A 15,528-nucleotide genomic window follows, 5' to 3' on the forward strand; every position below is an offset into this window, starting at 1 on the left:
GCTCAAAAACCCGGGAAGCGGAGCGTTTGGGACAGATTTTAAAAATTCAAAATGTAAATCATAATAACGAGGTAATTATGGGCTCAAAAAAAAAAAAAATTACTGCGTAAGTTTTCTAATTTTTTGCTGATTTTTTTGGAAGAAAAAAAAAATTCGTGCACATTTCCTATTGTAAATTGGCGTAAATCGAACCGGCGCTTTACTTGTGTTATCTTATTTTTTTCATACAAAAAATCTTTTCCATTTTTATGAAATCGCAACAATTATTTAATTTAAACAAAGTTTGTAAATAAATTAACTTAGGTATTTTTTATGTATGTTTATTTGTTGAAAAGGGAAGTCACCGCATCGAGAATTTTGAATTTTGTAAATTTTTGCACACCAGTGTTAGCAGTGCAGAAATATAAATAAAGTTTGAGGATGGAAAAAAAATAATACTTTGTACGTTGGTACTAAATAAACTGTCAGCTGTCAGTGTCAGGCGAGTTCAATGTTAAGCAGTTTACTTCAGTTTAGTTTACTTTCTGTCAAGGTGTTGTCAAGTAGAAAGTTCAAAGTTCACTTTTTTTTGTCTTTTCACTGATAAATAAAAAGTACACTATTGACCAAATCGACTTTGACTCCATTGAGTTAATACTTGTCTCTGCGGATTTTCATCAAAAGTGTTTTGTATATTGCTTAAATTAACATAATCTTTAGAATATGTTTCGCACATTAGTAAGATTGTCGCCGCCACCTCAGTTTACGATAAGAACGATGAGTTGCTCAGCTTCTATTCCCAAAGAAAGGTTGAAGGGAAAGGTGGCTATCGTCACAGCGTCCACAGAAGGGTTTGCATTAAATTTTTTTTACAAAGAAGCTTATTTTCTATTGAAAAAAATATTTATTCCACAATTTTCCTTATCTCAAGTTCTGACGACTACTTGTCACACCAGAAACTGGTTTGACATCAATATTGCCTAATACTGACTATATTTTATTTGTATTTGTGATGTCATTATTTTTGTTACTATGAAAATATGACAAGATTTTGTTTTGTGAGAAGAAACCATTAAAATACCACATTTTAAAAAACAATGTAGAAATTATTATTTTAAATTTAAGAAAAAATATGGTAAAAATTATATCACTTACACGTTGAGCCATGATCGCCAAAACATAGTAACCGAAAGGAGCAATATTTACAAGATATTGTTTTTTCTTCTTGTTTGATTCTCAAAGTGTATTCCTTGTTAATTGAGAGGAAGAAGTGTTTCCCTGTAAAATATTGTTTTTTTGGCGATCATGGCTCTATATATCTGTCAATGACTGTGGAAACTTAATTTGTGTAATCATAATTTATGTTAGATACATTTCAATGTAGATGGCAATTATTATTTTGAAATGAGTACAAATTAGGTTATCCAACTACATTATTAACTCTCATATCATGCATAGTCAAAAAAAAATGATAGTCCTTATATGTCCTCCACAATATCAAATTCTGTAATGACGATTCGTAGTCTGCTAGCTGTGTACCAACTCGACTAATATTAAGCAATTATGTTTCTAGTATTGGATATGCAATAGCCGAGAGATTGGCCAACGAAGGAGCCGCAGTATTGATCAGCAGTCGGCGACAACAGAATGTAGACCAAGCTGTAGCTAAATTAAAAAAACAGGGTCTAAATGTTGAAGGAGTTGTTTGTCATGTTGGAAAAAAAGATGACAGAAAGTTACTATTTGACACGGTGGGTTTAGCATATAAAAATTATACCTAAAAGAATACTGTGAGCTGTGAAAAATTTCAAGTTGAATAATATATTATCTAGTCTGCAAACAATGTAATATTCTGAAACACATCTGTCAGCAGATAAGTTTATTACTTAACATTCATATTTGTATTAATATTTCTTGGTACTTACTTTGTCACAACTTTGTTTTATAACCTCTCTGTGCCTTATTCTTTAGTAAGGATAGATAAGATATACCAGTTTATTGACAATTAACAGTTTCAATTAATAAAACTTATCTTTATTAATCCAAGTACCTATAAAATTTACCCATATTTAAAATAAAAGAAAATCACTGAGGAAAGTTTTTTTGTATTATAATAAATAATGTTTGCAATAATTTTTTAGAATACCCCGAAAATAAGCACTGGGAAGAATGATTTCTACAAACATCTCACACCACATTAAGCTCCTCTTTGACTTAGTTACAAAATTTGTTTGTCATTTTTTAATTGTTGCTTTAACTGTTGTAAATGATTAAAATGGGGTTTATCGTATTTTATGTATAATGATAAGTTAAAACTTTTCATTCAGGTAAATGAGAAGTTTGGAGGATTGGATATTTTGGTTTCAAATGCTGCTGTAAACCCAAGTGTCGGTCCTGTTCTTGAAGTAAGTTGCTTTTTTAATTTCTCATTTTCAAGGTGGTGTTTATTATCACTTCATTTAAATGATAATCCATTTATATTCTGACGTAAAATATGATATCAACATTTTCATTTAGACTAACTTAGTAAAATAAAAATAAATCTTTATGCTTACGTTTACATAGGAAAAAAAATTACATGTGCCCAAAGTTTTTTTAATTTTTAAAAAAATATGAATAAAACATATAATACAAATTTAGTAGAAGAACAAATTACAACAGTAATGGACAAAACCTTAAAGAAGGGAATATGGAAGTCTAGGCATTTACAGGGCTTATGACCTGTCATTGGCTGGTTTAAGTGGCCCCTTTACACACTGTGAAACATTCACCATTTTACCTGTGTTTGAACATCCATATTTCTTAAATTCTTCCATTTGTTGATTTTCGTGAAGTTTAAGAGCTGAAACCTTTATTGTTGTGAAGAGATTCATCTGACTGAATTATTTCACATACTAGGCAACGCCTGAAAACAACTTTCCAATTTTTCAACTTCTTCTAGATATTATACTCTTTGGAGTTATAAAAAAAAACTCGTTTGGGACCGTACATAAAAAGAAAAGATTTTTGTGACGATTTATAATATCATACATAGTTAAAACACTCCAAATTAGTAAGAAAACACAAACACAGTACTTTACACTATCTATATAAATTACATTTACAGCTATCACTATCAAAAAGATTTACGTAATATTTTTTAATTGCTACAAATTTAGTTTTGCTATTCGACTTTTAGTTGTTAAGCTCATCGGGCAGTTTATTTAATTCAGAATGGCCAATATTTTCCAGAGACTTTTTTCCGTTTGGAAAAAAGTCTCTTCGTTGAGCGAAATTTAATAACATAAAGATTTTTTGAGTTACGCATGTTATGGTTATGAATGTCATGATTAAATGTGTATTTTCAATTTGTGTGAACAGAAAAGTTTATGATATTTAAAATAGTCTTGGTAATGTCATGCAGTGGCATCACCTAGAAATGAAGTATTTTTGTCTGTCGGTAGATATCCTTGACATGGGAATCCCATTTCAGTCCAAGAATGTTTCTCAGACCTCTGTTCTGAAGAACTTGTATCTCTGATAAGTTATATAAATAGATAATCATACACCTTGTATATAATGTAATAACTTTGCAAACACTTTTTTTTGCCTATTTTATAGACCGAAGAATCAACATGGGACAAAATTTTCGAGATCAATGTAAAGTGTTCATATTTAATTGCTAAGGAAGGAGTACCTCTTCTCAGAAAACGAGGTGGTGGAAGTATTGTCTTTGTTTCATCTATCGCTGCTTTTCAACCAATGCCGGTAAATTCAAAAATATTCTATAGTATGTATTAGATCCTAAAAATGAAGTTGAAAAAAAACACATTTATTATTTTAAATATGGTATAAAGTATTTGGCGGGCTTGTCAATACGTATAAAATATAAATATTTTTTGCAATAATTTGTAGATATATTAATTGAACTCATTTTCTGTATGTTTTACAGATATTGGGAGCATATTCCGTCAGCAAGACTGCTTTATTGGGTTTAACTAAAGCCGCAAGTTTGGATTTAGCCCCTGAGAATATAAGAGTTAATTGCATCGCCCCAGGAATTGTTCCCACTAAATTTTCAGGACCGGTAAGTAAACCTTCACAAAGTGTTTCATTTCATTTTCTCAGCATTATCCACATGTAATGCTGCTTTAAATTTTATAAATATTAAACATAAATTGATCTACATAAAGACATCCTAAAGACATGATTAAAACTGAAATTACATGAACATACATTCTTTCAAATAAATACCGGGACTTAGTCATAAAAACAACAACAAATCAATTATTCTTCTAAATTTATTGAATAAATAATTTATTGGTAACTTAAGTTTGGAGAACAGAAAAAAGTCACGGGAGCCAAGTCAGGAGAATGCAGTTGTTTGATGACATTCCTTGAGTTTTTGCTCAAAATTTAATTCACATAGATGGCTTTGTGAGACGTTATCATGGTGCAAAATCCAAAAGTCGTTCTTCCTTAAATCTGCCTTTTCTGCGGATGTTTTCTCTCAAACGTCTTATAATGCTCAAATAATATTGTTTTTTCATTGTTTGGCCGTCAGGAAGAAATTCTGAGTGAACAATAAAAAAATTCATGGGAACTCTCGACACGCTGTCGCTTTTGAATCGGCATAAGCATTCTCGACACCCATCTTGCACTGACCTTCGACATACCTAGATGATGATGTAGGATTCTTAAAATAGATGGAAATGATGCACCTATTACTTCTGCTTGTTTTTTCTTCAAACGGGCATCTGCTAATATAATTTCTTCAACTTTTTCAATATGGTTTGATGAAGTGGCCTCAACAGGCCTTCAAGGCTAAGGTACTCGAAAAAAAAATCGTTTTTGTTTGTCTTGGAAGTGCGATGATCAATCACTGATTTTGGTTTATTACCTTTATGAGTCCAATCACCATTGTTGCCAAGTCCAAGAACAATGGCGTGTGATAACTACTTTTAACGACAGTGTGGATATCCGTTAAGGATATTCCATCTTTCCTGCATTCTGCTTCAAGATTATGGCGTTGTAAACTGATAAATGGGCACTGAAATAACAGATGTTCAATACTCTGTGAAGAATTATCATCGCATGGACAATAGTCATCATTCCATAATTTAAACTTATAAAGGTAACTTCTCATATCTCCGTATCCGGTAAAAATTTTGGTCGTTTCGAAAGTACTTTGGTGATGACGACAGAAGTTTGCTGCATCAACCAGTGTTAGGAAAAAAAATTGCCGCTGCGAATTTTTTTCTATTCAGCTAAGCAGATAATAATAAACTGGCTGTTTGTTTGTTGTGTAAAAACAAGATTTCACGATGTATTATTTATGAGAAAAAGCACAACCATTTGCTACTAAAAAATGCTGAAAAAAAAAGTTCATTCATCACAACTTACCACTGGTGGATTTTAAGTATTAAAGTAATCATTTGTGATTTAAATAGATACAATTTTGAGTAATGTGTATTTTTCATGATTTGGTATTCTAGAATATTAAAAAAAGTTGCTGAATATTCGTGGCATCTCTAGTATGCATATTAGTGATGAGACACTATGTATGTATTCATGTATATTTGTACCCACCCCGGGCAACCCTTCCATTCTGTGAATTTTTGGACCTACCCTCGCAAATCCTTTAGCCGGATACAGAAAATAATATTTGGATACAATTTTAAGTTACCTTTATTAATTACATAGTACCAATAATGTTACCTAGAAATTTTCATAATAATTTTTATATAGAATATTTGTGATTACTAAGCCTACAATATTACTAAATCTTCGACCTTCTTATTGTAATATGAATCTTGATTTAGTTTTTTTAATCTTTCTAGTTAACTGGTACGGATTCAGCCCTTGAGATGGTTCTTAATACTGTTCCCATGGGAAGACTTGGCAAGGCTGAAGAAATGGGAGGAACAGTCGCTTTCCTCGTATCTGACGATGCGGGTTATATTACTGGAGAAACTATTGTTGCCGGCGGTGGTATGCCCTCGAGACTTTAATTACATTCACAATTCAAAAGACAATAATTAGCTTAAGTCAGCCATAATCAAAATTCTATATGAATGAAAACAAATCTCAAAATTATGTATTTAGATTATCATCATCTTGATGGTGTTAAATGACTTTGATGTTGACTAGTTACCAAAAATATATTTTTCGTCGTAGTTACGGCACTTATCTAACTAAGACAGTTAAACATTTAGGAAATATGAATTATCGGATATACTACACATTTCAAAAGAAAACATTGTTAAAAAAATTATTACAAAAAAAAATTGGCATTTTTCATCTTTTGACCACCAAGACGACGTTATTTATTATATGTGTATAAATAAATATACATAAAATATGTAATTATAAGTTTATTTTATAATCACATAACTTTTACATGAGTAATTAAAATTATTTGGAAATATGTACTATGTTTAGTATTATTTACAAATATTTTGTTGTACCTACATTACATTTTATGATGGTTATTATTGTAGAAACAAAAAATATGTGCATTTATATTACATATGTGTACTTCGGGCTTCCAAGAAAATAATAAACGCAATAGTTTAATGCAGATGTTTTATTTCTATAACATTCATAAGTTGATACTGTCTCCAATGATTTTAAATAAAATGTTTTGTATGGCTCAATTTCTAATTTTAACGGTGGTTTTAAGTCTACCTGAATTTCTCATATTTTTAATGTTCCTTGGATAATATAAATTATTTTTGCCCTTGTCTTTTTGGCAAACCTTTCCCCTTCTATACTCGTAGATAAATATTGCAAGTGCAATAATATGTCCACACAGTAGAATGAAAAATACAGAGGCAATCTGATGAATATTGACTTCACTAACTCCCTTACTAGCCTGACAGATTGGCTTTCTCGCTACCCACTTCTGTTGTAATCTGTTTAACTGGCCTGTTTCCCTGGCCTTAAGCAATCTGAAAAATATATTGGAATTTTACCAGTAAATACTAAAAACAAATGACTGAAAAACAACCAATGTATCTTTCACTACTGCCAAATCTCAAACACTTTTAAATTATCTAATTATAGCCACCAAATGTCTTTTAGCAACAAAAAGTTTAATTTTAGGCCAATTACATCATACAAAAATCGAATGTTATATTTTTTTATTTAATTTTCATTAAAAATATTTGTGATGTATCAAATTGGAAAAACGAAATAATTATGTCAGTTCCATGTACTGCTATCTTCCATGTACTCATTTAGTCCATAAAAGGCCTTTTTTAAAGTACGCCTTTTATAATAATTTTGATTTTATTGTCCGTCATAATGTGTTTACCTTACTCAGCTTTAATAATAGGCTGAATGCGGTCAAAATGCAATATCTCACGCCAATGTGTAGTAAAACGATAGGTGTAAAACTACATTATTCATCTTGTTAGAAAATAGAGATGTTTCTTTGGAGCGAGTATACAAGATAACGCACCACTTTGGTATGCTAAAAGGTAATTTGTTAGTTACAGACCAATGCCAGTCCTCAGCTTTTTTAATAGATTTGAAAATCTTGACATCGTCAGCAAAGAGAAGGTAGTCAGAGTTTTTGATCAAGTCACCATTATCATTTATAAATAGAAGGGAAAGAAGAGGGCCCAGATTGGATCCTTGGGGAATTCCAGAATTTGTGTTGTATTCATAAGATATGTGGTTCCTGTAGGTGACATACTGTCGATGATATTGTAAAGAACTTGACATGAATGCCAAAAGGTTGGAAGTGAAACCAAATTTGTTTAATTTTTCAAGTAATATATCGATAAAATATCGACAAGTAGTATAATGATCCTTATGCAAAGACAGAGTGGTGTTAATTAAATTTTTGTTTTTTTTTTTACAATTCTATCTACGGAAAGTACATAATTATAGTATGAAATTTTCAAGAGAAAGTATAATATAAACAATATAACTAACAATCAAAAAAGTTTCAAGTGTATACTAAAGAATTTAAAAAAAAATTAAATTCAACTAACATATTTAACATTATTTAAATATTTTATATCTTAATGGATTTCATACCCAACACGAAACATCTCAGAATAGGGTGACTGCTTGGATCCCAAAATGCAAAGTTGAATGAGAGAAATTGTGTCTACTTCTTGCAGTTCACATATTTCTGTTGCTTCAAATGTGTTTTCTATGTGATTGTATAAGGTACTGTATTCAGCGTGATAGGCAAAACCTCCCTTCTGAACTTTACTCAGACCATCTTCAATTGTAAAGTAAAAATCCTCCGTCTTTTTTTTGGAGTTAAAGTAGGCCATGTTGGGATAAGCTGGAATCTGCCAGAATAAAAACATAATGTTATCGAAATTTATTAGTTTGGTCTTTTAAAAAATCTAAATTGGACACCAGAGAGTCGAGTGACTACAATTAATGATTTTCTATGCGTGCGGTACCCAATATAAGGGCGGGCAATACATTACTCAGCTTTCTCTGGCTCCATCAGCATTCCTGTTTACAGCTTGTTAGCGTTCTTATAATTTTGTATTTGATTTAATTATGAATCTATCGCATTCTTCATTTTAAAAATAAATTATTTTTGTAAGTAACATCCATTTTATGATTTTCTTTTAGTTTAAAATATAATTCATAGCTGTTTAACTTTAGGTTTGTAATTGTTTTAGTTTTACCATATTTCAAAATTAACATATCATTTATTCAATTTGAGGTTAGACCTTTATAGTAGTATTTACTATGCATAACAAAATATCAACATAAAACTGACATCAAATCGTGTAATGAGAGTTCCCTAGAATGGGCAGTTTTGCCTATGATGGATCCTCTACCACTTTTGTATGTTTAAAAATATATATATAATACAGGCCATCAGATTTTTTTTTTTCAGTAAAGGAATTGCATTTTTTCATGTGAAAAGAAAACATTTAATTATTTTTTAATAGTCAAATTGTCATTTATTAACTTACATCAAACAACAAATTGTGAACATATCCAATGTCATAGGAACCACACTGCAAGGGACTATTGGCCAAGTCCACTATTGAAAATGACTGAGATCTATAACTCAATAGAGAAGATACAATACTGGATGTGTAGAAGTTGTACAGAACTAAAGAATTAACGAATAGAGTAAAGTAAACCAAACGGCTGGCAAATGTTGATGGCTTTATGGTGTATCCTAAAACAAAACTATTATGTTAAAAGGCAACTCACAGTGCTGCGCATACCTGGCTTTTGTCACAGGAAGTTAAAAAAAAAATATGACATATTCACTATGGAATCAATAGAACACGAGAGCATTTTTCCATGAATATGTTGTCTCCTCTTGTTATTTCAGTCTCCATCTAACATGGCTCAGTTGTTCTAGGATGGAGTTGGAATATATTTTCATACTTGGTATACCTAGAATGTTCTGCTGCTAAAGTCATTTTTAAGATATTAAAAAAATAAGTAGGACTAGTGTTATTATACAATTAATCAATTATCAAAGTAATTTTAAAGAAACATTCAACACGGAAAATCTTTATAAATTATTTAAAGTTCAGAGAGTAGACAATATTTACAAAATAAATTCTATTATATAAATTTATAAAGAAAAAATAAACAAATTTGAGATGAACAAATCACTCATATACCAAAATACAAATTCCTAAAGTCCACACAAGTCATGGTCAAAATAGTTTTGTTTTCCTTTGAATAAAAAATTGCAATAATCTCCCCAATGAACTAAAAACTATTAAAACTAATATATCAGTAAATAAATTCAAAGTAAATTTAAAGAATTTTTTTGTACCCGAGTATTTCAGCTTTCTATTTTAAACAGTATTATTTTCTGTTTTTCTTTTTATTTCATTTTTTTTTCTCCTGTATATTCGAAATTATATCAACTTAAAATTACAAAATAAATATAAAAGTATAAGTCACTCTCCAAGCACAAGAGCTAGTCTCTTTTTTGGAAAGTATCAGCTATGACATTAAAAAATTATAAAAGTAGATTGTATAGAAAAAAAACATGTATCAATTGTGTAATTATATTTTTAAAATTAATAATAATTAAAAAAATTATTTAGATGACATAAATGAGTAATGTAAATGTATTTGAAGTAATAGAATACAAATAATATTGTAAGCACTGGGTATGTAATCATAATATTTTTTTCGTATTTTGGGGTCGGACTGCAAGAAATTGCCAGTGTTAATAAGTCTGCCGTTTAACCATATTATGTACTTGTATAAATCTTTTTTTTTTATTGTATATTATGAATTACGTTAAACGGGTCAGTCAGACCACCACCAGTCATAAAATAAAAAATTTGCATAGATTTAGTAACAATTTTTTTCATTGCCATTTAACCCAAAGTTATTTGCATTCTGTGCCTTTACCCACGATATTGGCAAACGTAGTGAAAAATGAAACTAAGGAATAATTTTTAACCAATAACTTTGATGTTAGTAGTACGAGAGCTAGCATAGTAAAGCCTCTCAACGATCGAATAATTTTAAGTATATATTTTTTTACCCATTTGACACCATGCTGTTAATACAGATAAAACTGTATCACTTGCATTCCAGTTAGTTTTATCCTTGATATCCAAGTATTTGTGCTCACAAAACCAAAAGCACCAAATAGTAATGATTATAAAAACTGATAATAGCAACATTATCCACCAAATTATGTCAACAAAAGGAGTTAGGAAACTCAATTTCAAACTCCCAAAATCCCCCGAGTAACGAAATACAAATCCTGCTCTGAAAGATAAAAATGCAATTAATTATTAAGGATACATACAAAAAGATCATACTTTAATTTAGATTTACAGAAATCCTTAATGGAGCCCTAGGATTTTCTTTGAATCGAATAAGGAAAGTATTCTACTATTATGTTTTAACTTTTTATTGAATATTTTTTCTTACTCTATACTATTTTTTTCAGAATTTTAGATAGCTTACTTGAATGGATAAGTCATATGCAGAGTGTCAGTAATATCTAATCTATCATTCATTAACTGTAAAGCAGCAGCCATTATATCAGCTTTTTTGTCGCCGAGAATTCCCATCAGGTTGCCAGATCTATAGAATCCATTCGCATTCTTATCACTCCAATTATCTGCTAACACAAACGTTATCCTAGAATACAAGTTTCTTGTCAGGAAAATATTTCAATCGAGGCAAATCAAGTTTCAACTGCGTAACTCATGTTTTTTTGCAGTTTGTAATTTTATTTTTATTTTATTTTATTTTATTTTATTTAGAAAACATACAGTCATACAAAATCAGTATTAAAAACAACAATTTTTTAACATAAAAAGACCAATTAAGTTTTCATAAATTAAAAAGATATAAACATTAAATGTGACAAAAAATAAAAAATAAATAAGAATTTTAAGTGAAAAAAAGATAATTGTTGACATTTGCGTTTTCCATGGAGGTAATAAATTAAAATAAATAAAAATAAATAAAAATAATGAAAAGCTACAATAATCCTAAAATAAGAATGTAAACTCCAGTATTTCAATAAGTACCTATACAATATACTTACGTGAAATTAAACATCTTCTTTAGCAAGAGAATAAGGTGGTAGTTCATTTTAAAAACAGAATCGACGTGATATTCATGTTCATCTATTAAATATTGCTCAATCGGTTTATCTTCTTTTCTATTCGCTGTAAAGGTGACAGCTCTTATATTGATGCCATTCCAATCTGACCGCCTTCTCACTTTTGGCTCATTCACAAACTTTATCCATGCATTGTTATATCCTTCATTCTCCGCAACCCACATTCCTATGTACGTTATGTTTAGTGTTCCACCCCTGTCAAAACCCGAATGGTAGACGTCGAACAGACCAATTGTCATAGTGTTATTTTCAAAAGTGGTTTTTGTTATAGTCATATCAGTATTGATTCCCAATGGCAGTGAGCGTATGTATTGCACAGCATCATTGAACTTTCCTGAATCGAATATTAACCATCGATAAGAGGAGTTAAAATACTTGTATTTCTGAAAATTTTAAGTATAAGAATTTATTTTCATGAAGTTAATAATAATTAAAGTGAATATACCTGCATATTGAATACCTGATAAAATGGGACGCTAGCATTATAACAAATACCATCGAATACTGCTCCCATCGACCTCCCTTTAACTGTGAACATTTGTTTAAGGCTTTTTGGATCTGTGCTTTGTTTTCCATCTGGTAAAGAAACACTGATGCCGTTTTCCGAAAAGATTTTTACCATTTTTACTTGGTCTGTAACATGAATTATTAGTAACGGCCGTAGCCAATTTGTACAAAATTAAAGTAAAGGTAATTTAGTTAATTAAACTTAAATTACTTTATATTTAACCACTAGAGATGGTGCAAAATCTGCATGGGAAAATAAAATACCCGATGATCCACCAATTAAACAAACTCTGTGTCATCTTTCAATGCGGAAAAGGCACCAGGAGAAGATTTATTTACTGCAGATATCTGCCATCGAGCCATCAAAACGAATTTATCACAGCGTTGTTAATAAATTCCTGATTATGGGATATTTTCCAAGAAAATGGAAAATCAGAAAAATCATCGTTATCTAAAAACCTAGAAAAGACCCAAGCGAACCGAAATCATATAGCCCTATTTGGGCTATTATCAATTTTTGGAAAAATCCTTGAAAAATAATTTCAAAAAAGAATCTTATGTATAAAAAAAATTCATTCGATTTATGCCACAAAAAAGCACAACAGATGCACTAATGGAGGTGGTTACACGAATAAATAGGAATACAAAAAACAAACTATCAACTGTTGTGATATCTTTGGATATCCAAGGAGCCTTCGGCCATGCTTGGTGGCCCTACATTATTGAACAATTGAAAGAATCTTAAAGTATATTATAATTATAAGTTACCTTGGGGATTGTAATATCACATTAAGTATATCTGATAGTGTATGCTCGAAGGAAAATAATATAGGTTGTGTCCAAGGCTCCGTTCTCGGACCACTGCTATGGAACGCCGTAGTTAACAAAGCCTTGAAAGTGAATAGTGAAAATCCAGATGTCCACATACAGGCATATGCCGGCGACCTTATTATTCTCATATCTGTCAATGACACTAATAAATTGGAATATGCGGGTAATGACACTCTCAACAAATTAGTAGAGTGGGGACATCGACCTCGACTAAACTTTGCACTGCAAAAAACAAATGTCATGATCTGCACGAGACAACGTGGTATAGCGCCTAAGTTTTACATGCAGGGACAAGCATTACAAACTGTTTCAAACTTCTGATTCTTGGGAGTCGAGATTTACAGAAAATTGTCATGGGATGAACATATTAAAAATCTTATATGCAAATCTACAAATTTATTTCAGCGGTTGACAAGAGCAACAAGATCTACTTGGGGTTTGAATCCGAATATTATAAGATGTATACATAATAAGATAATAGTTCCTGTAATAACGTACACAGCTACCATATGGGGTTCTGCGATAAAACGTAAAAAAAACATTTCAAAACTCAGATCCTTACAAAGACTATTTGCTATACAAATATGCAAGGGATATAGAACGATTTCTTTTTATGCAGCTCTGACAATTGCAGATCTTGAGCCCATAGATTTCAAAATTGCTGAAATTGTGTCTTTGGATCAAACGAAATATAGTGGAGTTAGCGAAATACTTCCAAATAACCGCGTATGTCAGCACCGAGTTGAATATCGCTCACTACTACATCCAGCTAAGTATGCTGATATACAAGTGAATCTAAAGGAAAATACAAATACGGTATCACTAAATCAAACTGGCCTTATCTACATCTACACTGATGGCAGCAAACTGAATGGACATGATGGAGCAGCTTTCGCTGTCTACAAAGAACACAAAGAGATAGACCAGCAAAAACTCAAACTTGGATATGAGTGTTTAGTCTTCTAGGCAGAGCTGATCGGTATTGAAAGTGCAATTTTATGGATACAAAGAAAAATAACTAGTCCTGCAATTGTCACAATTCACAGCGATAGCATGTCTGGACTGCTCGCGCTCAAATCTGTTAACTCCACGAATGGCATTATAAGCAACATTCAAAAACTTCACTATGCTCTCAGTACACGAGGCATATATGTTCGATTCTGCTGGGTTAGAGCTCATGTTGGGGAAATCGGAAATGAGAGAGTAGATGAGCTAGCCAAGGCTGCTACGGTAAAAAAAGTGAGGCCAAACTTTGATGTCCTAATAAGCCATGTAAGGTGGTCCCTTTCAAAAGATAAATCAAATGAGTGGAGGAAAATATATGAAGAAGAAACTGCCAATAAGTGGATCAAGCAACTTTTGGAAGCATAAAATGCCTACATATGAACTAACTCAGGCTCTCTCGGGGCATGGATGCATGAGGGAATATCTGCATCGCTTTGGGCTGCGAGACGATAGTTACTGCCCATGTGATGGCATCACTGAGCAGACTGTAGAACATCTTTTAATATACTGTCCAATGTTCAATAGGCCGAGATGGGAGCTTGAATGCAAATTAAACAGTCAGATTTCTGCGACAAATAACCTAGCTGAGCTTCTGAACTGTAATGATACACGAAGAGAGACTGTTCGATTCATTACAGGGTCGATCAAGCAGGCTTAGTTATTTAATGGTGGCGTTGAGCTTCTTTTGTGTCCAACTTTTACAATTGTTTTTACAAATGTTCTAGAGCTATTTTGTTTATTCTGATTCTTCTTTTATTTTTATTATTTTTATCTGCGGTGAAAAATGATGTCAACTGAATATAACCTAAAGATAAATATATTCGATAAAACCTTGCATATAACAAAAGCAAGGTACAAATAATTTGCAACTAAAAAAAAAAAATTAGTTCCATTTAGAGCCCCGTAGCGTCAAAATACACAAAATATTTTTTAAAAATGGCTACCCGGAAACCTGACATCTATCACAGCATCTAACAATGCTGTAATTGATTGGTTGATTCTCTAGAGTTCGTGATGTGTTAATTTTTATTTAAACTGTTTTCATTAATTTTTTTATACATTTTGGAGAAACTTTATTATTTTTCTTAGAGGTGGGGGTCAGTGCTATCAAACTCCTGACGTCACTGCGATCTGTGTAGATCTATTGTGACAGATCCCCGTGAATAGTTCTCGACCTCTAACCCAGGTCTATAAAGAGTGGCTACTGTTTGGAGAAACTTGGCCTTACAATGCTCTAATTTTTTCCGCAAAAAAAAACATTTTTTACATCAAATTTCATTTAGCACTAAACTAACTCATTGAGTTAATGTTTGGACCTGCACTCTTAGGTGGATTACTATGATATACCTTATTATCTTGATGTTAAAAATAACTTACCTTCAATTTTCCAGCAAAGGAACATAATGATGTTTCTAATGCTCCTTCGTGTATAAAAGTCCAATGCTAGTTCAGAATACTTTTCCTCTTTTATACTTGTAAATGCTTTACTGTTAGGATAAATAGTACACAAAACAAAAGCAATAATCAATACCTTTGAAAAAAACATCTTCCGTGAAATACCAGCCTCAAATTAATTGTATTCTTTTGCATATACTTCCTATCAAATGAAGCCTCTGTTTCTG

At 31.3% G+C, this 15,528-nt stretch overlaps 2 protein-coding genes across 2 annotated transcripts; one reads left to right on the plus strand and one right to left on the minus strand.

Annotated features, from left to right (window-relative positions):
• The first annotated feature begins 448 nt into the window (after positions 1-448).
• Positions 449-6,139, plus strand: Dhrs4 (Dehydrogenase/reductase 4). Its single transcript, XM_088235049.1, has 6 exons — positions 449-830; positions 1,553-1,730; positions 2,307-2,384; positions 3,580-3,726; positions 3,911-4,045; positions 5,799-6,139. The coding sequence occupies exons 1-6, from the start codon at positions 703-705 to the stop codon at positions 5,967-5,969; spliced, it is 837 nt and encodes a 278-aa protein (XP_088091175.1). The 5' UTR covers positions 449-702; the 3' UTR covers positions 5,970-6,139.
• On the minus strand, positions 3,986-12,020 carry LOC148285714 (ionotropic receptor 75a-like). Its single transcript, XM_088234943.1, has 6 exons — positions 11,486-12,020; positions 10,897-11,073; positions 10,466-10,695; positions 8,913-9,124; positions 8,005-8,267; positions 3,986-6,908 (listed from the first exon to the last, which is right to left on the minus strand). Exons 1-6 carry the CDS (start codon positions 11,836-11,838, stop codon positions 6,611-6,613), a joined length of 1,533 nt encoding a protein of 510 aa, XP_088091069.1. The 5' UTR covers positions 11,839-12,020; the 3' UTR covers positions 3,986-6,610.
• Positions 12,021-15,528: the final 3,508 nt, after the last annotated feature.

The sequence above is a fragment of the Micrasema longulum genome, unplaced genomic scaffold (genome assembly GCF_059751315.1).
Source record: "Micrasema longulum isolate JH-2025_06_02 unplaced genomic scaffold, ASM5975131v1 h1tg000011l, whole genome shotgun sequence".
Lineage (NCBI taxonomy): Eukaryota > Metazoa > Arthropoda > Insecta > Trichoptera > Brachycentridae > Micrasema > Micrasema longulum.

Coding starts and splice junctions, on each gene's coding strand:
- LOC148285714 (XM_088234943.1), bottom strand. CDS start 11,838: ATGACTATAACAAAAACCACTTTTGAAAATAACACTATGACAATTGGT. Junction 11,074..11,485: donor AAGAAGATGTTTAATTTCAC/GTAAGTATATTG, acceptor CTTGTATTCTAG/GATAACGTTTGTGTTAGCAG. Junction 8,268..8,912: donor TTCACAATTTGTTGTTTGAT/GTAAGTTAATAA, acceptor TTATTCTGGCAG/ATTCCAGCTTATCCCAACAT.
- Dhrs4 (XM_088235049.1), top strand. CDS start 703: ATGTTTCGCACATTAGTAAGATTGTCGCCGCCACCTCAGTTTACGATA. Junction 1,731..2,306: donor GAAAGTTACTATTTGACACG/GTGGGTTTAGCA, acceptor CTTTTCATTCAG/GTAAATGAGAAGTTTGGAGG. Junction 3,727..3,910: donor CTGCTTTTCAACCAATGCCG/GTAAATTCAAAA, acceptor TATGTTTTACAG/ATATTGGGAGCATATTCCGT.